Source organism: Falco rusticolus, chromosome 10 (assembly GCF_015220075.1).
Source record: "Falco rusticolus isolate bFalRus1 chromosome 10, bFalRus1.pri, whole genome shotgun sequence".
Lineage (NCBI taxonomy): Eukaryota > Metazoa > Chordata > Aves > Falconiformes > Falconidae > Falco > Falco rusticolus.
Window position 1 is genome coordinate 8,702,144 of NC_051196.1, and position 27,056 is coordinate 8,729,199.

The 27,056-nt window shown below is 36.5% G+C and overlaps 1 protein-coding gene across 5 annotated transcripts in view; it reads right to left on the reverse strand.

The window, feature by feature from the left end:
* SBF2 (SET binding factor 2) overlaps positions 1-27,056 on the reverse strand; it is a 255,148-nt gene that overhangs the window by 100,201 nt on the left and 127,891 nt on the right. For all 5 annotated transcript variants that reach the window (XM_037402206.1, XM_037402207.1, XM_037402209.1 and 2 more), the window contains exons 7-13: positions 13,132-13,264; positions 11,414-11,522; positions 10,561-10,674; positions 9,629-9,706; positions 7,186-7,299; positions 6,525-6,653; positions 4,172-4,270 (exon numbers count right to left, since the gene is read on the reverse strand). In XM_037402206.1, coding sequence (XP_037258103.1) covers positions 4,172-4,270; positions 6,525-6,653; positions 7,186-7,299; positions 9,629-9,706; positions 10,561-10,674; positions 11,414-11,522; positions 13,132-13,264 — 776 coding nt within the window. The remainder of the gene's footprint in view (positions 1-4,171; positions 4,271-6,524; positions 6,654-7,185; positions 7,300-9,628; positions 9,707-10,560; positions 10,675-11,413; positions 11,523-13,131; positions 13,265-27,056) is intronic.

Consider the following 27,056-nt stretch of genomic DNA (forward strand, 5'->3'; position numbering starts at 1 on the left):
ATAAAATTATTTTTCTCAACATGCAAAATTCAAAAAGAAAGAGAGCTAAAGAAAATCACTGCTTAACTTATGTTGATTTTTATGCAGCTTAATAAATATTTAGGACTTGAATAGAAATTAGTTTGACAACCTCTTCATTAGAGAGAGGGTTGAAGAATATTTAAACACAGATTTCTTCATTGAGTACTGAGAAATATTCTCATCTTGATCAAGACTATGAAGTGAAAATTCATTTTTGTACCATGTTGTATCAAACTACGGCCATCCCTCATTAGGGACCAATTTTCTATGTTTGTTCCATAAAAATGTGTCACACAGTTCACTGTTTGCACTAAAAAAAAAAAAATCTAGAAGTTAATATAGGTGATCAAAGAGAGTAAACGATGGGCCTAAGCTACAAGGAAAGTAAAAAACAAGCTGTCACATCAGATCTTGGGGTGTTCTCAAAGGATAAAAAAGAATTCTATTGTTGCAAAACCATCAGAATTTCCAATGTGACAATAAATGTTTGCATACATTTTTCTTCACTCTTTTATGGTCTGTAATAAGCCATCCCAAAGAAAGCTTTTATCCTTGTTTTGGGGTTTTCTTGCAGAGGTCTTCAGAATTAAGAAAAAAAATAAAAATAAGTTTCACATTGCAGAACTCTGACTTACTTGTTTTACAATACAAGAGAGCTGGAACTCTATGCAGGACATTTGAAGACTTGCTTTATGCAGGTAAGCTACGTTAGCGTTTGTCAATAGCAGATGCAGTGTCAGTGCAATATGTGTTCCTAAATGTTGATATGCATCTTCTGCCTCTGCTGTTCAGCAATCAGAAAGACCACATATGTCACAAACCACTAAGTTTCTCAACTGCCTCCACATTGATTCCAGTTTGTTTAAAACACACCTTCCAGAAAGGCATCCTGACGATGTGAAATTTCACAATTTCTTTAATATTTTTTTTTTTCTCAAATGACTGATACTTTTTTCTGTTTGAGTTTTGTTCTGGCTTCAGTTTGTACCTTTTCCAAAATACAGCCAAGATCTACATGTTCCACAAGGATTACACCACTATTCACAGGATCACATCTCATGTCTTGAGGAGTCATTCTTCATTCATATACCAGTGGTTATGATTAATCGTTTTTGAATTTACTGTTATCTAATTTGAATCTATGTTGTTACTTATTACTGGCTCCGTACCACTACCAAAGAGTGCTACTCAATCAATTAGGTTTCTCTTATACAAGCATAACTAGCTTGCAATAAAACTTGTAAACAGGAGCTAGCTTAATATTTTCATTTATGGGAGCAAAAGGCAACAAGGATATCAAATGCATCAACTTGAGAAACAGCCGCCAAAACAAAGCAACTACTTAGCCATATAATTTCTCTGCAGAGGAAAGTTTAACGAAACAAGCCAAAAAATCTAACTAGGGGGATGAGAGCAGCAGATGCCAGGAGAAGCAAGGCAGAGCAAAGGAACAGTCTCAGCAGGGAGTAACATTACATATAGCAGAAAAAGCCAGAAAGGGAGAATAACTATTCCACATTCCATTTTATGGAGAAGAGACATCCAGAGGAAATATACAGGAAGAGGTACTTTAATCGTGGACATCATGAACGTCAGCTGTACATGCTGTTAGGAATGTAGGTCTAATTTCGTCAACTACTGAAGCAGTATATGCCAAAAACCTCTCTAGACTTCCCACGTGTACCAGCTAGACTAATACAAACATCACCTCCCCCTAACAAACCTTGTCTCTTACATGTATCTAGACTGTCACATTTTAAAATATGATGACTTAAAACTGTGGAACAAGATGTCAAAATATGCCATGCAGCGAGTTTAAAATCAGGCAGCTCTAGGCATAATTTACAGAAGCAATTCACTCATCACAGTGATTTATTCTAAGATAGGCGTATGCATAACTACTAAAAATCTGACTTTTAAATGCACGAAGTCATTGAATTAGTGGTAGTGAAGTAGCAGCTCAATCACAACAGTATACATAAATCTCATCATAAGAAAAGACTAAAATGAATTAGTTTTGACACTGATTTTAATAAATAATTTAAGTGCAAAATTGCACATGTGCACATGCACATATGCTTTACAGACTTTTTCATTCTAAAAGGGATCTATACCCACTAGAAAACAAATACAAATGTTTATCACTTCCTTTGGAGTAGTTTAGTACCATAATAGCAGTTATATTGATTGAATCAATTTCCCATATTTATGGGATCATAGCACAATAATTATATGCTTATAACAAGTCTTAGCTCTTGGGGAAATCAAAACTTTTTAAAAGACAAATTGATTTTCAAGAAACTTTATTATAATACTGTTCATTTTTCCTGCTATATCTTCCCCAAATTTGAATTCACTCATCTCTTGCCCCGATAAAACTAGCTAACTTTAATATTGCCCACTGACTTTCTAAAAACTAACAGTCTCGAATGTTGCAGAACTGTCAACTAACATACCTTCTGACAGTGTTAACCTGAAAAAAAGACTTGAATTTGAAAAATGCACATTGCTATATACAGCACTATTAAATTAGTAGCAAAAAAATTTATATATATTCAGGTTTAATTTCCCATTTAGTTCATAATAGAAAATTATTCCATCAGTACTTATTAAGAGAATGCTGTAGGATGAGGAGGTACGCCATGGAATAAATAATATTTTATTACGGATTAAATCACATGGATGAAATGAATCTATGTAACAAAAATTCTAATGCCTGATGTTTCTCTTCGTTTTCCACAAGATACATTCTCTTATTGTAAGTCTGAAGTGTCAGTGCACAGATTATCAGTACACTTACTATTAAGGTACTCCAGTAAGTACGCCATACCGCATATGGACAAGAGACAACATTTCATACACATTTTTAAATGTGAAGTGGCTTTAGTCCACAATGATTTATTTGCTCTCTCTTCTAATGACTGCTATTGACAACACAGATTAAAATGTGTATCCATTCTTTCCTTCAAAAAAAAGCATAACAGTAATTCGGCAATTTCTGAGGTAAAAAAAGAGATACAGCGTGTGAGTGAGTGTGCCTGAAGACAGACCCACAAATTCTGCAACAAAGACAATATTAAAGCCAGACTAACCTCATTTAACACACTTTACTATTCACGCATTTCATTTACTTGAAATACACAGCTGTATTTTTATATCCAAAATCTAACAACACAAAATACTGCCGAATGCACTGGTTGCAACATTTTGGACTTCCTATGGAAAAAGATACTAATTTTATCCCAAACAAAGATTGCATTGACAGTGATGAAATATTTAAAGGCAATTGATCTGGGAAAAGAAAAATGACAGACACAACCCAAAAGAAAACCCCAAACACCCCAGAACTTAGCAGTACTTAGTGATTCTTGTGGTGTTTTTATGGAAGTGTAGATGTAAATCATGGCTTTGGGGAAGCGGGATATTGAAAAGAAAAGCTGATAAAGGCATTAATTGATGGTGTGGTAGGTACTGCTTCGTGCAGTCTGAACAACCAGAGGAAGTGTGAGGAGAAGGGAGATTAGCTGATGCCAAAAAAAACCCAAAGAACACATAAAACCCCCAACACCAGCTAATGGAACAGTAAGAGATTTTACAAAAGCACCGTGTAATGTAAAGGCATGATAGGAAGGCAAGAATTAAACTGGAAATGGTATTCCATGAAACCTAAAGAGTCCAAGAAACAGCCTGTAAGAAATGAAATCGTGCTTGCTGAGCACACAAATCATGGGACTGGGTTGCAAAGCAGGAAAGATCTGCTGAAAGCATACGTTATGCAAAACCAAATGCAGTTTTCATATGGAAAACTGTTGAGCGGCAAGAAAAGAGATGTATTTGGCATCGACAGCTTCCAGCAGAGAAATTAACAGTTTATATACACCCTGTGAATATACAGTAAGAAAAGAGGATGCTAAGCAGAGTAGCTCTACATAAATCAATATTAGCATTAATAAATCAGTATTACTATATTGAACTTCCTTCACATGTACAAAATTGATGACATTTAAAGTTCCAAAGTCTTCTGTCATAATGTAGATTAAGACTACCACAAGCAGACATTTCCATTTTCAGATACTGGATCAATCTCATAAATATGAAATTTCAGTGCTTCCATGTCAACTCCAAAAGTGCAGCAGGTATAGTAACTTACATTTTTGAAGAGCTGTTCTGCAAGTTCTCGAACATGCTTTATCATTTTTGGTGGGTTACCCTCCTCAGCTTTAATTCTTTCGACTTCAAAGGCTACCAACTTTAAAAAAGAAAAAAAAGGAAACAAAAATGTTTATAATTCACCTAAAAATAATTTATTTCCTATTTAAGTTTTGAAATGTTCATCTTAAATTGAAACTGAGCAAAGAAAAGTGAACACTGAAAACATGTGCAGAATCACAGTGCTCTGGAACATAAGACATTTTTACTTTCATATAGAGCTTATAGAGATATTTTAGTCCTACATAACACAGAAAGACCTACATACCTAAAACGTCCCTAACATTTCTAATACCACAATCGATACTTCTCATATTACTACGCAGAATAAACACCAAGCTCTGTTTGTAGTCTAAATTCCCACAAATCCATGGGCCCCCGTGGGATGCTCCCCTGAGTGCTGAGGAAGCTGGCAAATATTATTGCTAAGCCACTCTCCATCATCTTTGAACGGTCATGGAGGACAGGAAAGGTGCCTGAGGACTGCAGGAAAGTCAGGCTCACTCTAGTCTTCAAAAAGGGCACAAAGGAGGACCCAGGAAGCTACAGGCCCATCAGCCTCACCTCCATCCCTAGAAAGATGATGGAACAGCTCATTCTGGAGGTCATCTCTTAGCTTGGGGAGAAAGAGAAGGTTATCAGGAGTAGTACTCAGCATGGATTCACCAAGGGGAAATCATGCCTGGCCAATCTGATCGCCTTCTATGATGGAATAACTGGCTGCCTAGATGAATGGAGAGCGGTGGATGTAGTCTACTTTGACCTCGGTGAGGCTTCGGACACTGTCTCCCACAACACCCTCACAGGTAAGCTCAGGCAGTGTGGGTTAGATGAGCAGACAGTGAGGTGGATTGAGAACTGGCTGAATGGCAGAGCTCAGAGGGCTGTGATCAGCGGGCAGAGCCTGGCTGGAGGCCTGTAGCTCGCGGTGCCCCCCAGGGTCAGTGCTGGGTCCAGGCCTGTTCCACTTACTCATCATGACCTGGGTGAAGGGGCAGAGCGTGCCCGCAGCGAGTTTGCTGATGATACAGACCTGGGAGGAGCGGCTGGTTCCCCAGAGGCTGCGCTGCCATTCAGCGGGACCGGGACAGGCTGGAGAGCTGGGCGGAGAGGGACCTCATGAGGTTCAGCAAAGGCAGGGTAAGGGCCTGCACCGACGCAGGGACGACCCCGGGCACCAGCACGGGCGGCAGCTCTGCGGAGAGGGCCCTGGCAGTCCCGGTGGGCAGCAAGTTGCCCCGAGCCAGCGGCGTGCCCTCGCGGCCAGGAGGGCCAGTGGGACCCCGGGGTGCATGAGGAGGCGCGTGGCCGGCAGGTCGAGGGGGGTGATCCCACCCCTCTGCTCTGCCCTGGTGAGGCCGCACCTGGGGTGCCGTGTCCAGTGCTGGGCTCCCCAGTTCAGGAGAGACGGGGAACTGCTGGAGAGGGGCCGGCGGAGGGCGGAGAAGATGATGAGGGCACTGGAGCATCTCCCTGATGAGGAAGGGCTGAGGGAGCTGGGCCTGTTCAGCCTGCAGAAGAGAAGGCTGAGGGGGATCTTATGGGTGTCTACAAATATCTCAGGGGCGAGAGTCAAGAGGACGGGGCCAGGCTCTTCTCAGAGGTGCCCCGCGACAGGACAAGGGGCAACGGGCACAAACTGCAACACAAGAAATTCCATCTGAATATGAGAAAAAAGTCTTTGCTTTGGGGGTGACAGAGCCCTTGCACAGGCTGCCTGAGAGGCTCTGGAGTCTCCTTCTCTGAGAAATTCAAAACCCACCTGGATGTGACCGTGCAACCTGCTCTAGGTGAACCTGCTTTAGTCGGGGGGTTGAACTAGATGATCTCCAGAGGCCCCTTCCAATCTAAATCATTCTGTGATTCAAATAAATGCCAGCACAGTAAAAATATGGCATTACTTTTTAAAAGAAAAAATGTTTGTCCCAGTTTATATTGTTTGGTATGTATTTAATTTTTCTCAATTCATTTTTCAGTGTTTCTAAGAACATAATTAAATTACTCAAAATAATTCTGTACTAGCACATGTAATGCATGATGAAGTTCCAAACCTGACAACAGAAACAGCATTACCATGATTTATACAACTGTTTAACTTCATACATATTAGCAGGGCATAATATTATTTAAGTAAGTTAGAAAAGTATGCTTAGTGGAAAATGAGAATTAAGAAGATTAGTATAAACTTTATATAATAAACAGTAAAGATTCATAAACACTTTAATAATTCTTCACATGCTGAAATATCATAGATATATTTTAGTTTTATTTGGGAATACAGAAATAGTTGTCACCTCATCAAAAAGATCACAGGCTCTAAAAGGCGGACCCCTCTCTGACACAAAACCAGCAAATGCCATTCCATTGAGAACTTTGGTTAGAAAGTCATTTTCAATTAAGCCTCGCTGACCCAAGAAGGCTGCCTGCAATAAAGAGAGAAAAAAAATGCATTTGTTTTATCAGTATCAAAACTGCAACTATTTATGCACTAATAGTTACACGTTTTCACCAGCTTATATTAATCTGTGATACTTTCTAATTAAGTCTTTCATACTACCTAGTATCTTCTTATACCTAAATTCAGAAGCAATGTAACAGGAAGTTTGAGGCACATATTTTACAAATCTCATAGGTAATAAAATAGAAAACTAATGCTTTCAAGTATTGTCTTCTAATGACATACATATGTTTTCAAAGTTCCACAATAATGCCTCAAATGTTTATTTGCATTACATTTTAATGTTAACTTTGTTTCTCATTTCATTACTGACTCTACAATTAGTCCCACTAATATGCATCAATATAGTGCTATGTCAAAATTATACACTTATCACATTTGGGTTTATTGGTTGTTTGGGTTTTTTTAAACTTTAACACTTGTTCAAAAAGCAAGCTCATGGAAATAACATGGCACAGACAAATACTAACTGAATATACATAACCGCTTCTCCTTACCTTATGGAAATGAATTACTGGTTCAGCATGAATTCTGATCAGCTGAAGACATGACCGGTATCCTTGGAAAAGTTGTGCAAATAGCCTAAGGAAGATTGCTCGCACTTCTTTATCCTGTAAGCAGTAATTGAATATGCTGTCAAAACATCTTTGTATTGTAAACTTTTGCACACTTTGTATAAAGCTATCTGGAAAATGCCTACAGATTCATCAACAGAGCATACAAAGTGGAGATACTTGTATACATACAAAACTATCTTATACAAGCTACAGGTTCACTGATCTGTCCTCAGATAGCAACGATAAGAGTTAGTACAAATTCACACCTTTACTCCTGGTGATCTTTTCTAAGCTTATTCTGTGCAATGCAAGTGTAACTGTTGGGGTGGTCATGTAGTGAACCCCACGAAGGAACTCCCGTGAGAGAAAATTGATGCTAAAAAAAAGAGAGAGGGTATTTTAGCCTGCATTTATTCCCTAAAATAAGTGTGGCTCTGCAGCACTACACAAGCAGTGCCTACCATTCCAGTGCCATCAGAATGGGCAGGGGTGGCAGGGAACGAAGCATAGGAGCATAAGCTGGCGCTGTTGCTGCTGGGGGAACCAGGCTCAGAGCACCACAGGCCACCCGCTGTGGCTATGCCAGCTGAGGAGACTGCCCTAAGTTTGCTCAGCTACTTATCTAGGTCTCTTCAAACTCATGTCTTCACGTGCCAATCTACTGCCACTGAAGTAAGCCGGGGTTAGTTTAAAAGTTTAAAATCGTACATATTTAAAGTCCTGGTTTATTTTGATTTAAAAGAGTAAGAGTGCTTACGTAAACATTGACGGATTAATGGAAATTATGTGAACAGATGGGGGCAGACTTGGGGCAGTGACATCTTCAGCTGGCCCAAGATGCAACTGAAGAGTGTGATCAAATCCTGTGTCGCCCATGCTATTTTATCTTCTCTCAGGTACCTACTCAGACTGCAGCCGTGTCTAAAACCTGAGGGTCCTAAAGATTTTTTTATGACTTCAGGTTTTATGGTGTCTTAAAGGACTTTTTAGATGAAGTCTGACTTCAGAAGTTACAAGCAGCAAATAGTATTAGTTTAACTAATCAGGTAAACAGCTGATCTGCTAAACAACAAGTAAATACAACCTGAACAAATTAAAGCTTGTAAAAACTTTTTAAAGAAATAATTTTAGGTATATATAAGATTCTATAAAGCTGTCCCACTGGAATATTTTTTGAGATGTCTCTTTACGCTTCACAGGAACATGACTGTTGTAAGGGTTTATATTACTGAGAAATAGTCTCATTTTCTTTGTATCCAGGCTGCTCTCCAATATTTTAACAGGTACATTTGTACCCTGACCTTTTGGACTACTTGAAAACATGGTTCGTTGTTTCATATTTAACAAAATTCTTGTTTAGCTACAAAATTTTATGGATTTATAACTTCACTATTCAAAGTAAGATCTTAGCTGAATTCTCCCATTAGTTTAAATGAAATCTGGGTGACATTCCCTGTCTTCAGCAATGAGAAAGACAATCTTAAAACAAGAAATAAGAACAACAAATACATTGTACCACCTAGGATTTTTACATTTTCAACTACACAAAAACCCCAGCGTGTGTTCTTGATTTGGCTTTTGGGTTTTAGTTTGGAGTCCCAACTGAAGTTCCATTCTAGACACTCCTACAAGTGAAAACAAGCAGCTTTTCCACGTTATTCAGTTATCAAGGCTTCACAACTACTTTTAAACTAAATAAACTACATTCTAGTAGAAAACTTCCTACAGACTTCTTTTAGCATAGATAAATACATATAGTTTCATTCAGGTTGAGGCTCATTAAAGCCAATTAACCATGCATGGTTAAAAACGCATAGCTCCTTTCCCAGTATGTCCAAGCATACAATGTATGATAATTATCATTATTACTATAAACCCAATAACCTACATTTTGCTGACACAGCTACCACTCCTATCTTTACTCATACTTATTCTAAAATCTAGATCTTGAAATACATTTTTAATGCTTCTGAGCTTTTGCGGGGGAGGGGGATGAGGAGGATGGCGTCTATAGGAGAGTTTAATTTTAACAATTACACAAACACACAAAAGGACCAGTTTGTCCACTCATGTAAAATTCTGCAGCTTTACTGGTCTGTGAAACAGAGGAGGCACAGACTTAACTCAACAGTCAACAATATTAAAAGAAAATAAGGTACTTCCCTATTAATACAAATATGTTTATAAAAACTGCAACTCATTTCAATGCTATTAGAAGGCAGAATGCAAAGTCCTAGGACATTTCTTTGCTCTACCAATAATACTATAAAGAATATGGATATGGAAAAGAAAACACAGAGTAGAAAATCTTAAAAAGAAAGTTAGTGTAAAATGTCTACTTAAATTTTTCTACTTAAAGTCAGACATAACACAGAAATCTTACCAGCATTTTTGAGTGTGATAAAGCTGTTCGTGGGGGAGGGAATGCATAATCTGCTGTTTCCAAATCAGGATGCAAAACCTAGAGAATTTTTTAAACAAAATTTTTTCCCCTCATTTTGCTGAGGAAAGGATAAATTACTTCTTTTCTTCTTTCTCAAATTAATATTCACTGATAGTAAGTACCTCAAATAATAGCTTGAGTTAAATTATGAAGACTGTATGAAAATAAAGGTGGAATTAATTTCTCAGCTGCAGATTTCTATAAGCAAGCCAGTCATCAAAAACTCCTATTACAGTCAATAAAGCTAGTCAATACAGTTAGGGATTTTAGAGTTAATTCACGTGAAACAGATTAAGACAGCAAAGTCTTCTCTTTCAGATAAAAAGATTTGTTCAGAAGCCTCCAAATAAGGTGATTTCTTACTTATGGCAATGATATTAAGACGACAAACTTAATTACTTTTTTTGGTGATTCCCTAATGCAGAATCAGTAATACTTGAATATTGATATGGGGCATCATACAAATAAACATTAAGACTCATTGGTTATTCATTTGTTAAACTTCAAGACAATGTATAGTTGAAAGGAATTTATAAAAACAGAAAAGAAGGTAAACTGAATAGTAACAATGCTGCTTAAATACTGAGGTTAAAGTCTCATTACAAATCATTATTAGGAAGGAAAAATTACTACCTATCAATAGTGAAAGGCAGAAAATCAATAGCGAAAAAGTATTTTAGCAGTAAATTACTGATGACATTAACTCTTAACTTCTGCTAATAAACTCTTCTAAAAACAGGAATCTTGGCACGAATCATCATTTTAAATGTCACATTTCCAGTGTGTTTGAAAGGGATTTAATACTGAAATGAATTTTTCATTCTTTAAAAATAGGTGAGAGGGTAGTAAATGGGGTTTGTATCAAAACGTACTAGAGAAAGTGCCATTTGAGTCTGATGTAGCAGTGGCTCTGGCAGCTGAGAAAGATGAATGCATTCAGGAATTTTAATTGTGCCTCCATCCAGGTCTGCTATGATTACATCTAACTGTAAAGGACAAACACACACATTATCACTAGCGCACACTGTGAGCATAGTTTAAAAACACAACAGTTCAAATTTCATGATCTACACATACTTAGGTTAAAATAAACAAATAAAAACAGTATTAGCTTTAATGTATAGAATGCTTTCGATAAAAGAAATATTCCAAATAGTTCATGTTACTGAATCTAGCCACGAAAAATGAATGTAAACCAAAGAAAGTGAAATTAGGCCAAACTTTCAATAGTGACTTCTGTTTCTGGGTGTTCCAGGTCTGTATTCAGTGATTTGAGATATCTAATAGGCTGTTTGTAAAAGGACACAGTGAGGACAACAGTAGATAAAATTACATATTTCTAGGCAGCTCTGTAATCCTGGTTGTTTCTCCAAGCACATGCTTAAAAAGTAACAATAAAATAAAGTAATTGAGGATACATTTGAAAATCCTAAGGGAATTGTTCAAGCTCATGACAAATACATGATAAAGCTGGAAATGGAACAATTCCCTCCCATCCTGCACTAGAACCAAATCCTCTCCCTCCTCCATTTTATAGTCTCAATGTGTTTACAAAAGAATTTATGCTTTTTCTTTTTTTTCTCCTGATTGTCTTACTTTGCTCTATGAATTATTTTAAAAGTATATGAATTGTTCATAGAATCATCTTTAAAGCACAGAAAATCTCTGCAACTAAACATCACAAATGACACTGTGACTATGAAGAGGCTAGGTAGACATACTTACAAGCTCATGAATGTCATTGCGAAAGACAGAATGTACACCAATTATGAAAGGTGTTGGTGAGCTCAGAACTTCTAATAGCTGTGCAGGAAGAATTGGAATATAGGGATAACTGTGAAAAGATTAAATAAAATAGAATAAAATAAAAGCTTCTGACTTATCCTTTCAGATAGGACAGCTTTTTTTCTTTAAAAAAACCAGAAAACAAAAAACAAAACATCCCCAAACAATTCTTCCTATTATGTATTAAATTTACTATGAATACCTGTATTTCAAAAATACAAAAGATGAAAGTATTAGATAAATACTTCTTTATAAAAAGTGCTATGCTGTTTTGTCATGTAAACTCTGGAAATTATTATATTATAGCCTCTACAATGTATTGTAAACAAGTGCATTATGTAAAATAAGGGAAGCCTATTTATATTTGTAACATTTATGATATACAGACATTATATTCGTCCACAACTTTTAGGTAACTAAAGACCCTAAAGTTATGTATAATACCTTCATTTTTAAAACATGGCTAGTTTTTGACCAGACACCTACAAATTCAGCCTTTTGTCAAGTACTGTTAATGAAGAAATCTTTAAATGACATCTTTTCCTTTGATACTGAATTGACAACTAAACATTAAGTATAGGACACTGTATTTCCGATATTGTTTACTTGATTTGACAAATAATAATATCAGCGTTTCCATCAGAGCGACATGAAACTATGGATCTAAATTTATCAATGTCTTTCAACACCTAATTTACAATTATTAAAAATTTACATTTGTGACTACTTTACATTAAGATATTTACATTAAAACATATTAAAAAACTCACTTTCCATTTTTTCCTTTTTATTCTATATTAAAATGAAGCCCATATCTGAAATATTTTAAATAAAAACTATTAAATTACAAGCATGTTTTGAAACAGGTAAGTCAGAATGAATGTCTTCTTCCTAGAAAAACCAAATAGCTTGATAATAAGTTTTCCATTTCAAAATGCTAGATTCAGATGTGGTTTTTTAGAGGATCAGTTTGCTGATTTTAATTAATTCTCTGCTGGACATTTGTCAGTGACTTCAATCTGTGATACAAACTAATGCAGCTGCTATCTTAAAACCACAGAATCTCTCGGGTTGTAAAAGGCCTCAGGAGATCGTTAGTCCAACCTATTGCCCAAAGCAGGATCAAGACTGAATCCAGATCAAGTTGTCCTGGGCTCTGTCCAGCTGCGTCCTGAAACCCTACCAGATGGGAGTGCAATAGGCTCTCGGTTGCACCGCTTAGGTATCCTCGTAATAAAACATGTTCTCCCTGCACAGAGTCAGAAACCTCCCTCTCCTGTTTCGGTTTATGACCCCAATCTCTTGTTCTCCTGCCACACACCTCCTCTTACGTATTGTCAGGCCTCTATTAGACCTCCCCTATACCTTTTCCATGCATTTCCTCATGGATCATGACTGTCAAGTTTTACCACCCATGTGATGTTTTGAGTAGAGTTTCTACAGTATTTGTAGGTAGGATGTTTCTCCTTCAATTGTTTCCACTGTTGTGATGCAATCACATTTTTTTAAATTATGTGTACAGACTAGGACCTGTGTATTTTATCACAAAAAAACCTTTGCATGTTTGAACAAACATAGCACAACTCCTTTTGTTAAAGACAATGTTATGTAAGTTACAAAACTAGTCAAAGAGTTCAAAGAATGGAAACTCAACTCACCTGTATTTGAGGGGAAACATCAAAGACTCCAGAGCCCTACAGGCATCACTGAGCCTTTGAAAACTGGCTGAGTGAAAGAGAACCTTATTTTCTGTAAGCACGGCACAGAATAAGCTGAGTACATTTTGGATTCCTTAAAAAAAACACAAAACAATAACAAACACACACAACCAAAAAGAGAGAGAGAGAGAGAGAGAGAGAAAACTGTAACAATGTGCCAAAAGAAGAATCAAAATCACATTAAAATGTACCATTACCAGGAGAAATTTTCAAAAAGCGTAAGATAAATGCAAAAATGGCTGATGTCCAAGTTTTTCTACCTTTTATTTAACTAATGCAGCTTCCTTTCTATTTTGCAGGTTGCTAAAATACTATCTGAATGTATTTCTATATTTCAAATACATTGTATTATATCTACCTTTCAATATCACTTTCGATGATTTATTTCCTCTTCTCAGCACAAATCCCAGCAATGCTTAATAACAACTTCAAACAGTATTACATTTATCTTCAGCATAGCCTTCTGTGTATCTAGAATTCAATTCTGGTCACTGATTTAGGCTTATCTTGTAAACCTTTATGTATCTCCGTGGGGGTGGGGAAATAATACTGCTGAGCTCAAAAGAAAATGACAAGACTTCCTAGTAAATATATTCATACTTTATCCATGGAGAGCATTCTAGAAGTCACAATGTGAAAAAAAGGCAGAAAGACCGTATATGTCATGAGAAGCGTATGTTAAAGAAGAGCTGACCATTTAAAACAAGCCCCACCAGATTTAGGGTAAGACTCATGAATCAGATGATGCGTTGTTGTTGGGTTTGAGGGGTTTTTTTTAAGACAAGATATTTACCTAGGAGACAAAGCCATGTGTTTTCAGGGAAAACCAAAAATACATTTCCTTTAAAACAAAGACCCATCCTGAGAAGCAGACATGTCTGAGATACGTGAGATATGCTGAAATTTATGAAATTTCCTGAAACGTACTGGAATGTATGATGTTTCCCTGAGGGCATAGCTTGTGTTATCAGTAAGACAGCCTGTACTACCTTTACAAAGCTACAGCTTATCTTACAATAATCTTCGCAATAAGAAGTGTGACTACGGAGAGCCACTAGACTAATATGATAATTAACACTTTGTTTTGAAAAATCTTTCTTTCCCATGATGTTGTTTAATAATTTGCTTTGCTGGAGTGGAGCTCCGTTCACAAATATAACAGAAATTCAGAATAAAAGGGATTTGGGAAGGGTTGCTGAAAAAAAGACTTAATTCTTAGGATGAACAAGTCAAACAACAACGTAATAGCTTGTGGTTTTGAACTCCGTTCTCCAAGAATCCCAAGCACAGACTCATGAAATCAAAGGCAGAGACTTGAGAGGACTCAAGGACAGAAGGCTTTGTTATAACGCTAGAGTTACTGTTGCAAATATTTGCTATTGTTTTCAGTGGCATAATTAATATTGTGCTAGTATAAAACAAACTGCATTGTAATACACAATGTAAGGATAGCGTTAATGAAAAAAATAGAACTAGTTGCCTCATGTGAATGAATTAGCACTCATCAGTGAATTATTAGAAGCTGACTTGAAATAGCATCCTTTCTTGTGTATTTATTTATGACAGTATATATACATTAAACACAAAATTAGAAACTGCTGCCTGTGTAAAAAATGTCTCTGTTAATTTTTGAAAACTTCAGCTGCCCTTTTTACGCAAAACTACCTTTGCTCCTTTCACAGAATATTTTTAAGATTGTTTTGGATTATACTTTTTGTTTTAAACCAAAATTTTGTTTTCAGGCTGGGGGGGGGGGGGGGCAGGTTTACATAATTTCATTCCACAGCAAGTATCTTACTAAGACACATAATTTTTTTCAAACATCTGATACTTTTTTCCTATAATCAGACACAAAAATTCTCAAACAATCCTCTATAAACCTGCAATGTTCTGGCAGGTATTACTGGAGAAAATAATACCTAAAAAACTCACAAAACAGACACTCTCAACATTTGGTACAATTAAATTCCCTGAAAAACCCTCTTGTGATCAAAATATCTATAATTAAAAATTCTTGAAAGAGATGGGTTTCCATTCTGCATGTCTTAAAACTGCAGCCTAGCCTGAAAGGTAACAGTTCTAAAATATTTTCTGGATGTTATTGACTTTAAACTATGTTTTACAAAGAATTAACACATTCCTTTACAGAAAGTATTCAATTGAAAACAAGCTGTGTATAAAAAAAAATAGCCCTTTTTTCTAGCTATATGATATTAACTTGCTGTCGATTATGACTATTCAAGAGTCTAGAAGGAGTATCTTAAGTCTAATACCTTTAAATGACCTAAGACCTATACAGTATCAGCATCTCACACTTGAAATCTCTTCTGAATATCGGCTTCCTCATCAGATATAAAACAACACAAAAATCTTAATAGCATATAATAACTGAGCACTTAAAAATGCAAACATTTTACTACCAGAATAGCTGAATGAAGTGGAAATCAAGTTTTTTGCTTATGTATAAGGTGAAACAAGTACTTCATAGTATTTGAACACTGGCCTTCTAAAAGGAAGATGTGCATAAAGCAGTCTGACTTTCTTATGTTGATACCTGTCCATGAAGCCAAAACAAAATATTACAGTTACATTGATTTTGTTCTATTAAAAACACTGAGAACACACTGGCCATAAAGGATGAGATCACAGCGGCTCCTAGGGACTACTACAGTAATATGCTATTGTACAGTTAAAAGAGGTAATCTTCGCGCTCATATATAGCATTAACCTGTATGCCCATTTGATTTTTATCTCTACCACTGTAAAATTGATTTTTCTAGGTGTTTTCAATTCACAGAAAACTGTGGCTGTTTAGTCAGTGTAACATTTTTTTTTTCTTGCTGATTTTTCTCGATAGTTTCTTTTAAGAACCCAAGCTCAGGTACACTATGCTAGAAGCCAGATCAAAATTCAGTGCTGAAATTCCACTGAAGTTCCACTTTTCTATCCAATAGACTATGTTCTTGGTAAACAGAAAAATAAGGTCTTAGTTTCTGTAAAACTCCAGGGAGAAAAAAAGGTACAACAACAGGTTTGTCATCTGAATTCATCTACAGTAAGTCTGGAGGACACAAGTTCTATGGTCCTCCCAAGGTTCTACTGGAAGGATGAAAGGACTATACTCAAAAGACAACACTTCCTGGAACAAAAACAAAACAACAAAAAAAGTAGTAAACCAATGCCTTCCTTTTATTTAAACAATTAAGCAGCAATTACATGGTTTGTAAGGCTTTCAGAGTTTCACTAGGGAAATTAATGCAGTTCTGCTGCATGTCAGTGGTTGCAAATAAAGCTTCAGTTTGTATGCCACAAAGGCGTTTCTCATTGTAGCTTAATCAGCACCAATATAATCTGATATTTAATATTAATATTTTTAGCAACTCTCTCCCATGTATAAACTCAATGCCACATGGAAGAATATTTACCACAAACATTTTTATTATGTTGCACTAGTTGGTCTCTCAGATGTTCACTAAATTTTAACTGTCCATGAAAGACTAATTTCCAGTGTTTGCTGTTATATGAATGCACCTTATGTAGCCTGAGATTTGCAGACTTAGACAAAAGCATCGCTTTATCTGCAGAATTATGGGAGTGACCAAAGTTGAGAGCATCTAAACACTCCTCTTATTTATTATAAATAAATAATTTTTAAAAGCAGGTCTTGTAGGGAGTAGCAGGAAAAAAACAGTTAAGAACACCAGGAAATACCCAGCCTTCTCTGTGAGTTTGAACAGGGACAACTGAAAGCCATCACCAAAACAAGGAGACAGTCTGGCAGCGGCAAGGAAAGCTCCCTGGGCAACTGCTCACATTGAAAGAGGTAAGAAGCACTATCTCTCCAGTCTGCCAATGCCTGTCACACGTCCAAGTTAGCGGGTCCTTGGAAAAAGCAGTTAGAAGCAGCTATGAAGTATGCACATTACTCATCAGCTACAACCCCTGCACAAGGCAAGAGCTCAGCAGAGCAGCAGAGTGCCACGCGCAGGGTACAGATCTCCCGCACACCCTGGCTGCATGGCTGGGCTGGGTCTAAATGCCTCCAAGAAACTTGCATGGGAAATGTGAGATTGTTACCTAATGTAACCAACAGAATTTTATAGATGTTCTTAACTTCATACTGAACCTGGATTGAATCTCCATTGAGAAGTTATTTCTAAGTTCTCTCGACTATTTTCTGCAGAAAGTCACCTCACTAAAAGTGGCCACATTTCAGCAGAGACAGAAAAAGAGACTAGGAACCTTGTCTGCTTGTATTTTAAAACAAAATTTTAAAACAAGTAATATTTCTCCATATTGAACTGTAAGGTGCCTACAAAACAAATTAACATCCCACAATGGGAGTATTTGACTTCTCTTGTGTAATTGGGGTTCCTATAAAAATGCATAAATAAATTACAAGAAATAACAAAACAATTAAAAAAAAACCAACAAAAACCAAACAAAAAACCCCAACCCAATACCCAAGGTAATTTCTTTAGGTCTTTCACAAAAGCCAATTTAAAGTAGGAACTTTACTGGCTCTCACCCTTTTCTTTCCTGAACGAAAGATTCATGGTCCAAGAAACGTTAAACTTACACCTAAGGAGAGGTTCTGAAGTTTCGGGGCTTTTTCTGCATAATAGAAGCTCATCACCAATACTGACCCACTTCTTGAAAACAGGCTGCTCAAGTTTGGAAATGCACTTGGACAGTGAAACCCAGGTTAACCAACTGAAAAATCTGTCCAGCCCAGACAGCTGCCTTGGGATCAGCTGTTTTCCTTCCCTATCTCTCTTTTTATTTTTAATACTCCGTATACAATGCAAAAAAATATAAAATAAATAAAACCAAGTGCGTAATATAGACATCTAATCTGGAATTTTTGTATTTTCAAGATGATAGCCACTAACTCAATACAAAATTATTGCTCCACACATACTGGGAAATATGTATCTTCAGGAATATCAGCAATACGACAAATGGAAGGGAAATTTTCAACTGATAAAATCAAAGAAATCATAAATAGCAGAACGGTTGATTACTTTCCTTTTTTAAACCACTTAAACTATTATATTATTTGCCAAGACACCAAGGTGTCATTTGAAGCCTTCCATGTTGTTTACTGAAAACAGACGGTTCCAAATAATAGCCTGGGCCCGTTTCCTCATGCTACAAGACACAATTGTGTCTGTCTGTAACCTTGAACCGTCTACTGCTCTTCAGACTCCACACTACATCCGATGCTAATTTGTCAGGGCATAAATAGACAACACGAAAAACAACAAACAAGTTGATTTTTACAGATTACTCTTTTGCAGTCTACAGACAGACATCCTGTAAAATATTATACATATGCTGGAAATTTTTGAATGGAGGCTTCCTGACCTTCACTGTTTTCAAGTATTTAAAGAATCTGTAATTTGTACTAAATTATCTGACATCCTACATCAACAAATGTATCATTCTGCCTGCTTCCTGTTGTTCTAAAATTTAAGTATTTATTTAGGCATGATTAAAAAAAAACGCAAACACAAAGTGTACTTGACAAATTATTAACTATCCTTTAGACCGCTTGAAATCAAAATATTGTCACTAACTTCTTCAAACTTTTGTAAAGAGCTATAAATATGGATTTGGCAACTCAACTAGTTGAATACATTATTATGCCAATATGCCATTCCTGAATTACTGGACACAAGGAAAAGCTTAATAGACAAAATAATCCATAACGTAGCCCGACTAATCCAGGAAATGGGTCAACAAAGACTGAAAAGCCTTTCTGAAAGGCCACTGGAGAGTGCATAGTACAAGTTCTGTGCCAGGCAATGTCAAGCTCTAAAGATAACTGGGGGGAAAAGTAGAGAAAAACAAAACTCTTTTCATTTTTATTTTTAGATGTAGCTGCACAGCACTGCTAATGAACAAAATAGAAGCTTAACTAATAAGTAAGAGGCAGCAACTGTTCTCAATACTCACATAGGTAATCCTTGCCAATTACATTCATTTGTCAATCCCGAACTTACACAGTATCTCAAATCAACTACACACAGTTCAAACAACCCCCCAAAACTGCTACATCAGTCAGTTCAAGATCAATTCACATTTAGAAAAGTATGCAGTTCTGTTATTAGAGGACTGCACTGCACAGCACCTGGTTAAATCATAGCCAAACCTGCTCACAACTGGGGAGCACTCTAGCTGTGCCAGCAGAGTTCTGCGAGGGTTAATTTATCCTGCTTTCTGCCTGGGTAATAGAGAACATGAGTCAGACAAGAAGCCCAAGAGATTAACTTATTTGGTCTTTGTCAGGCTGAGGAGGAAGCGAAGCAGTTTATAAAGCACAGAGCCTTCAGCTAAGACTCCCTCAAAGAATCAACTTTTCACGACTAAAATATTTGTACTAATTTCTGAGCACATACAAGCAAACATGGGTGTGACGTAGTACTGAAATGGAAACACATTTTTAGAGACAAACTTTTGATTTTGGAACTGAAGTGAACCTTTGGAACATTCTGAACCATGAATGTTGCATGTTCTTTGTGAGAAGCAGGGCCAAACAAAAGCTTCTCCACAAACCAGCCTTTGGGGAGGGTGGGAAGAAGTAAGGAACAGGAGGACTGTACAGAATCTGGTATAAATGCCGTAAAAGCCAACTGATCATTAAACAGCATATCAAAGAGACTGTGAAAACAAGTGTGTGTGTGTGTGTGTGTGTGTATATGTATATATATATATATATATAAAGAGCTTTTCAGCTGATGGATAAATATTCCTACTGCTATCATTCTCCCAGAGTTTAACAGTATCAACTGTGTTCTGCCAACACCGAGTCAAGCAGATGGTTGTCATTCAAACCCAAACCTACTCAGGCACAAGGAAACAAGGATTAAGCACAGAACATGATCTGCTTAGGAAGATAGACAGTGATGTCTGTCATTTGCATGCTGATATCACCTCATTATTACCAGTTCCATTAAATCCCTCCAGAGACCTACTTAAAGGAGCAGCAAAAGCTCTCTGGATTTCTTGACCCTTCAAACACAGCTCTGCCAATACAGAGTGAACATGATCAGCAAACTTTTTTTCAGGGACAATGATACAGCTAAAGACAATTAATAACAAAACATTTAGATAATAACATCTTCATCCCTGAAAGAGAGAACTGCAACACCATTTCATACGCACAGTTTTAAAGCTATACATATCTAATATGTGGCTGATAAGCCCAAGATTTATATGAGTGTGCTGAGTTAGTTTTCTCAATAAAGCAGAAAAGACAATGCAAGGTAAAACAGACAAATAATGGCTTCATACGTAGAAAGTACTCACATGGCAGGGAGGTAAATGCCAAATTTACATGAAAGCAGTAACTTAGAATGATACAAGCAAAACCTGAATCACCAAATGAAGGACAGTAACTGATTTTATGTCTGGCTCATACAGACAGGCTTGACAGGTGCTACCAAAAATAGATCTTCTTTTCTTAAAATGCTGGTTTTGTGGATTTTTTCTCTCTCTCTCTTTTTTTTTTTTTTTTTTTTTTTTACTGAACACATCAAAACCAAATTCCCATAGACAGCAAACGCCAAGAGGCTGTCAGTAGGTTTGCATATAAAATTAAATCCAGATACAGGGAGAGTGGCAAGTAATATTTCTCCATATTGAACTGTTAAGTATCCGAGTAAAACAGAAGTTTTTGTTCTCTTACCGTCTGCCTCTATATGCATGCAAGGTGTTAACATTTCAGTAACAGTCTATTATGCCTAAATATGACTTATTTTCACATCTCATCTTCTGCTTAGTTATCCAGTAAGATACCTAAAATAAGCTATTTGATTTGGATGTTTAACCCACAAATATCTAGGTATTTCAACCCTGAGAAAATCCTAAGTGGAGATAAACAGTAACGCTGTACAAAACTAGTATCAGGACACAATAACCCTCACAGGCCCGCACTAAAGAAAATTCAGTTAAATAATTTTGTAAAAGAATTTTGAGTGGACTGGGATAATGGACACATACTCATGAATTTAAATGCTGCCCGATTTCCCTAAATAGAGGTGTGAGAGTGCTACTGAAATGTTCCCATATTTCTAGAAATTGTGACTTTCCTTCTTTTGAACTGCTCTTTTTAAGAAACATGGATTTATTGTTTGTACCAAGTATTTTGTGAAACCTTCACTCCCACATACTTCAAAAGATATGTGTGAAAAAATAAGCACACGCTATAAGAATTATTTATAGCAGTTAAACTAGCCAAAATTATCTTTATTCATTCCAATAGCAAATCTAAAATCATAATTTAGTGTGAAGGAGGAATTACTTGCAACTGCTGATTTATTTAAGTAATCAGAAATAGATACTGCAAAATTTACCAGCTCTCCATTGATTTGTATACAGTTAACTGTCTGAAAGTAAAGGGGGATTTCTGTTTAGCCACCAACAAACATTTTAAACTTCAGTGAAAGTATTAATATTTTTTTTTTTCCAAACAATCTGATTTGGTTTTAAAATTTCATGTTAGAAATCAGGAAAACTCTTACAACACAGAACCATTAATTTTTCTGACCACAGATTCAAAGCCATGGCAGGATGAATAGAAAGCAAAGTTATAACCATGACTTTTTAGAACTATCGTAAATGATTCTGCATAAGCTAATTAGCAAAATATGTAATCTAATAGGAAAGTGGCCCAAATAAAAATGATTTATTATATTTATCTCCTCATCATCAATCTCGACAATTCAAGAACTGTCTGGGAATAAAGCCTAAAAAACTTTCACATGTTAATGACAGCCTTTTACGGGACTTGGCCGTAACAGACATCAGAAACCTCATGTGGTGATGTGCACTTACAGATACCAGCATATCATCAAACCTGATCTCGACACTTTAATCTTTTACTCACTCATCAGCACAATGTGCAAACCAGAATCACTGAAAAAGCAAATTTATATGCTAAAGGCATGAGATCGGTACATTTCACACACATCAACAGAAGCAGCATTTGAAGATACCTAATGACTTTTTACCGTGATGATGATTTTTGTCATTTTGTAACTATATATAAAAAAGCAAGTCTCAAACGATCTGAATAAAACTACAATGACTGATTTCAGATAAATACATGGCTTGCTTATTTACATAAAATTTTAAGAGCAAGTATTTCACTCATAGCTAAGAATGAAGCCAACAGACAGGCAAAACAGGGAATTAAAACCACAAAATCATGAGTAGCTGCAATACGAAGAACAGTAAAACATATGGGAAAGAATTCTATGTGTAATGGATTGTAAAATACTCTTAGGAGAAATACTGTAAATTAAATCCTGATGGAACAAATGGATACTCGTAATTTGACTGGATTCATTTAAAGCAGAAAAACGTCCTTCAATAAAACAATACTGAGTGAGAGTAATGCCATTATGATCCTTAGAAAGAAAATATCCAAGAATGAGAAAAGTAGACTATTTCTGGAACGGTACACAGGAAAAATGGTCAAGGATACAGAAGGAACTGCAAACATATTTGTTTCCTGTCTAAGGACTACAAAGTCTTTCTCGAGGAACGTAGCTACTGAAGCATTATATTATCAAATAAAGGCAAAGACAACAAGAACAGAGGCGGCTGATCAGGATATTCTGTTAAGAGCACTCTTCAGCTACTGTTGGTTGATATTCATGGAGCATAAACCCACAAGTATTCAATTAAAGGAACTGCAAAACACTGTAACCATGAAAGTCTCTATTTTCTTAAAAGATCATATTTGGTTTCTCTGCAAAACATTTAATAATCTTTAAAATTTCTTTCTTTTTGAAATCACCTGAGATTTTCCTGACCTCCTGAGATAGTGATATCTCAGCCCACACTGCAACTAAATAGCAATACTGTAAACACAATTTTATAAGAACAAAAATACGGAATGAAATTTCCATAGAACTGTTTTTCTTTTCCTCTCAGCACAAGCATTAACACTGAAGTTTTGAAATTTGAAGTTTTGCAAGGTCTCACGATTTAACTGCTATCAAGTTTGCTTTGGAAAAATGAGAAAAGTTATTTCTGCATTCACACCAGCAAAAGTAGAAAGAAAACTGCTCTGTTTGAGTAGGATCGGTTTCAGTACTTTCTACAAGCAGAGGTAAGCTTCTTTTGCCTTATTCAAATTTGTCTATCTATTTATTAGACATTTTCTTTTTGGAGTTTTGTGTTTTGCTCATCTCTGGATAACAATTTGTTTAATTTGTTTTCACTCTTCTGAGAGGTGTTTTCTTAAGTCCTACATAAATAGAAAATTACTCTCTTAAATATCTCAAAAGACATTTTTGTTTAACAGTTTTAAAAAAATTCACCTCATGGTTACAGAGCAAACAGTAATCCATAATCTTACTATATTTCATCTTGAAAAGCTTTCTTTTAACAAAAACTCATTGCCCACAGCACTTTATCAAATACACAGCTTCAAGTTTCTTTAACAATAGTATGTCAGATAAATTTTCTTTCTGACATTTGTAATTTCCTTAAAACAAACTACTGCATATTTTGTCTCATTCAAAGAGACATTAGTAACACAAGTTCAGACTGGATTAAAAGTAAGCAAGACTCTTATTTCATGTGCTCTGTTGTTCTGCAAAACTGAACGCCACAAGAAATACCGGTCGCTGCCTCCCACACATTTCAGAATCCTGTCTACTGACAGCTGGCATCACAGCACCAGCATTACACTGGGAGATGACAGAGCTCTCGGTGTATCCACGCATGCCAAACAAATGTTACAAAACTGAGCAGCATTTACTGAAGGATTTTTTTTGATGTTACCTGACTGTAAACTGCTCTACTGGCTGTCATTGAAAGGGACGGTCTTAGGCCACCCACGTGCTGCTGCCTCTTTCTTTACACCTGCATTAAAGCTCACAGATGTCCTAGGTGAGCTAGTTCAAGCTGGAAGAGGGATGGATCTGTTCTCATGGCAGCACTTGGCTATTAGACTGATTTAATCACAGCATCAAACCACAACTTGAGACTGCTGACAGAAAACAGATGTGACTTCCCCTCCTTCCACCCTCCAAATATTTACTGTTAACTTGGTGAGACACAATAGCTCAGCATTGGTGAGCCAAGCACCACTTCAGCACAGGAGATGGGGCAGGACTGTGCAACTGGAAATGGACATTTACAACTGGGATCGGCAGTTTATGCTGCTGCAGAAAGGAAGCCTCAGTGACTGTCCACAATGTGCAGTCATGTGGGAGTGCAGAACAGTCCCTGCACAAAATTCACTACCACAATATCCCTTTATTTCCAACCACATCTAAAAGAATACTTTCTTTTTGTTCTGCTGTTGCAGCAGTAAGGGCCCATTAGCAGTAAATGCCACATCAAATCCCTTAGTAATCTATTTGTTCTTTGACAGACTACACAAATCTACTTGGAAAGCTTGAACGGCAAATTCTCTTTTGCTGGGTTATAGAGCTAATCGCACCTCACTGGCCACTGGGATTTAAACTGAAACTACAACATAAGCCGCAGCACCCATTCATGCAACATGTGGTGCCAGGTTCCATAGGCTGGAGAGTACACAACTTATTAAGATCAAAGACTGATTAGAAGCTTCTTGGTTCTATACTTCAATAAAACCATCTTAATTTAATCATACATGCTGCTAAATTCCAACAAAGGTTATCTATGTTCCCATCACATGACATCTCATGGAAATACAAGAAATTGAGTGAGCTGGGTAAGAAACTTGTAAACTACCTGACAAGAGGTAAAAAAAGTTCTGGTTCATATAACTGAAGTCTCCTAACAAATATGGGATGTGGAAAGGGCACCACACTGACGCTTGGTGCATCTCCCAGTTATAGGTATTACTGTACTGAAAATGCCGCATTTGGTCACTTCATATGCTGTGCACATTAAGTCTCTAATGGCTTAGCTGCCCTTATATTATATCTGAACATAACGAAGTATTCAAATATAAACAATACTTGCTCCATGTTATATCTGAACATAACGAAGTATTCAAATATAAACAATTCTTGCTCCATGTTGAAGATGCTAGGATTTTCTTGGTCAACAAGCTGCAGCCAGCTCACATCCTGACTGTGCAGTGACCCCTTCATAATGTTTCCCAGCCATACAAATACACATATATTTATCAGGAATGTCTTTTCCCATTTATACAGTAATTCAATAGTCATCTGTTGGCATAAAGTACACTACATCAGAGGCTGAACTATCTCCCCAAAACCAGAATTAAAATAATGAGAAACTATTATGTGACAGCAAACATTCCTCAAAGTGTCAACAAACTGTGGGCATTTAAATACATCTTGCATTTAGAAATATGGCACTGAAGGGTGTAAGAACAGTGAAAGAGCCCAGCATTTTGCCATCATGACTGTATCAAACAATCCCAAATCGATCAAACATCATCTTAAATTAGTGACACTGCTCGTCACTGCTACTCACAGCAGAAGGTGTTTCAAAATTTTTCTCCCCCTACGGACAGAAATTATCTTTTAAATTCCACTGTCATGACCTTTTTCCATGAGTTTGTTCTTGATGCTCACTTTTTTCTGTAGCTTAAGCAGGTGTACCTCTGAACTCCTCTCTTTGAACAGTACTGATGTAAAAAGCAGCAAATGGTAATACATATGGTCTATGATAGGGTGCAAAATAAAAGGATAAAATACAGCACAAAAACATAACACTGTTCAAAAAGCAGTCATCAAAGGCCAATATGAGCAACAATATGACCAACAATTTAAATATTCCTTTCAGATTTTGTGTTGGTTTGGTATTTATGTCTTCTAAAAGGGGGTATACTTTTTAAGCTGCAGAACAACTTTTACTTCCCTTCAGAATAAAAGCACAAAGCATAGCAAGTCCTACGAGTATTGTGAATTTTAAAATTAGCTATCAGAAAAGTTGGCTAAGTTGAGGAACATCATAAATCAGTTTTTCCCTTTTTTATTTGATAGGTATTTTCTAATAATTATGGTAAAATTAACTATATTTTAATGTTACTACATAATCATAAATTTTATATGAAGCTAAATGAAAATAACAATACTTTAAAAAAAAAACCACCAATGACTCTTCGTAATTATAAAACGTCAAATATTACCTAAAAAAAATAAATCTTAATCACAGAAGTAGTAATTTCTGGCTCCACTTCCTATTATTTTCCTGACATGGTTCCATGTAAGATACATCTGTTTTAGGAACACTGAGATATACATTTTTATGAATAATTATCCCAGTGTTTAACTACAGACCAAGTACACCTATTTCATTGACAAACTAGAAGCAAGTGTCATTCCTGTATCATGCCACTAGCCAACGTAACCTTTGACTTACAATCAAACCACCTCTGAGTTACTGCGTATTGACCTCTACTGTCTTCTGAAACAAGAATTATTTAATTAGTTCCATTTACAGTACTAGAAGTGAAATACTTCTAATACGATTGGGCTCTTTCTCAAACACCACTGTGTAGTCCAGAATGCAGTTCCTCTGCTTGACTTACACATTCTAAAAAGCTGAATGAACCAGCAACAGTGAAAGTTAAAGACTATCTGTGGAAGAAGCAACAAGGTAGTTAATGCTAACTCAGCAAGAAGAAAATCAAATTCCAGTGTCACTAAGAACAGAGACTGAAACCAATATCCACAAGCATAAGACTGCACAACTGGACTGTGGTTCTGGGAAAGAAAAAGTATCTGCATCCTGCTTGCTACTGACTATCAGAAATGCAAAACAGTGTGTTTGGATTCAATTGCACTAGAAAATCTCTACTTTGCTATTTAACCCCTCTCTTATCAAAGCCTACCCTTCTCATAAAAGTAGTACACAGGTTAAGGACTTCAGATGGAGGGCACTTA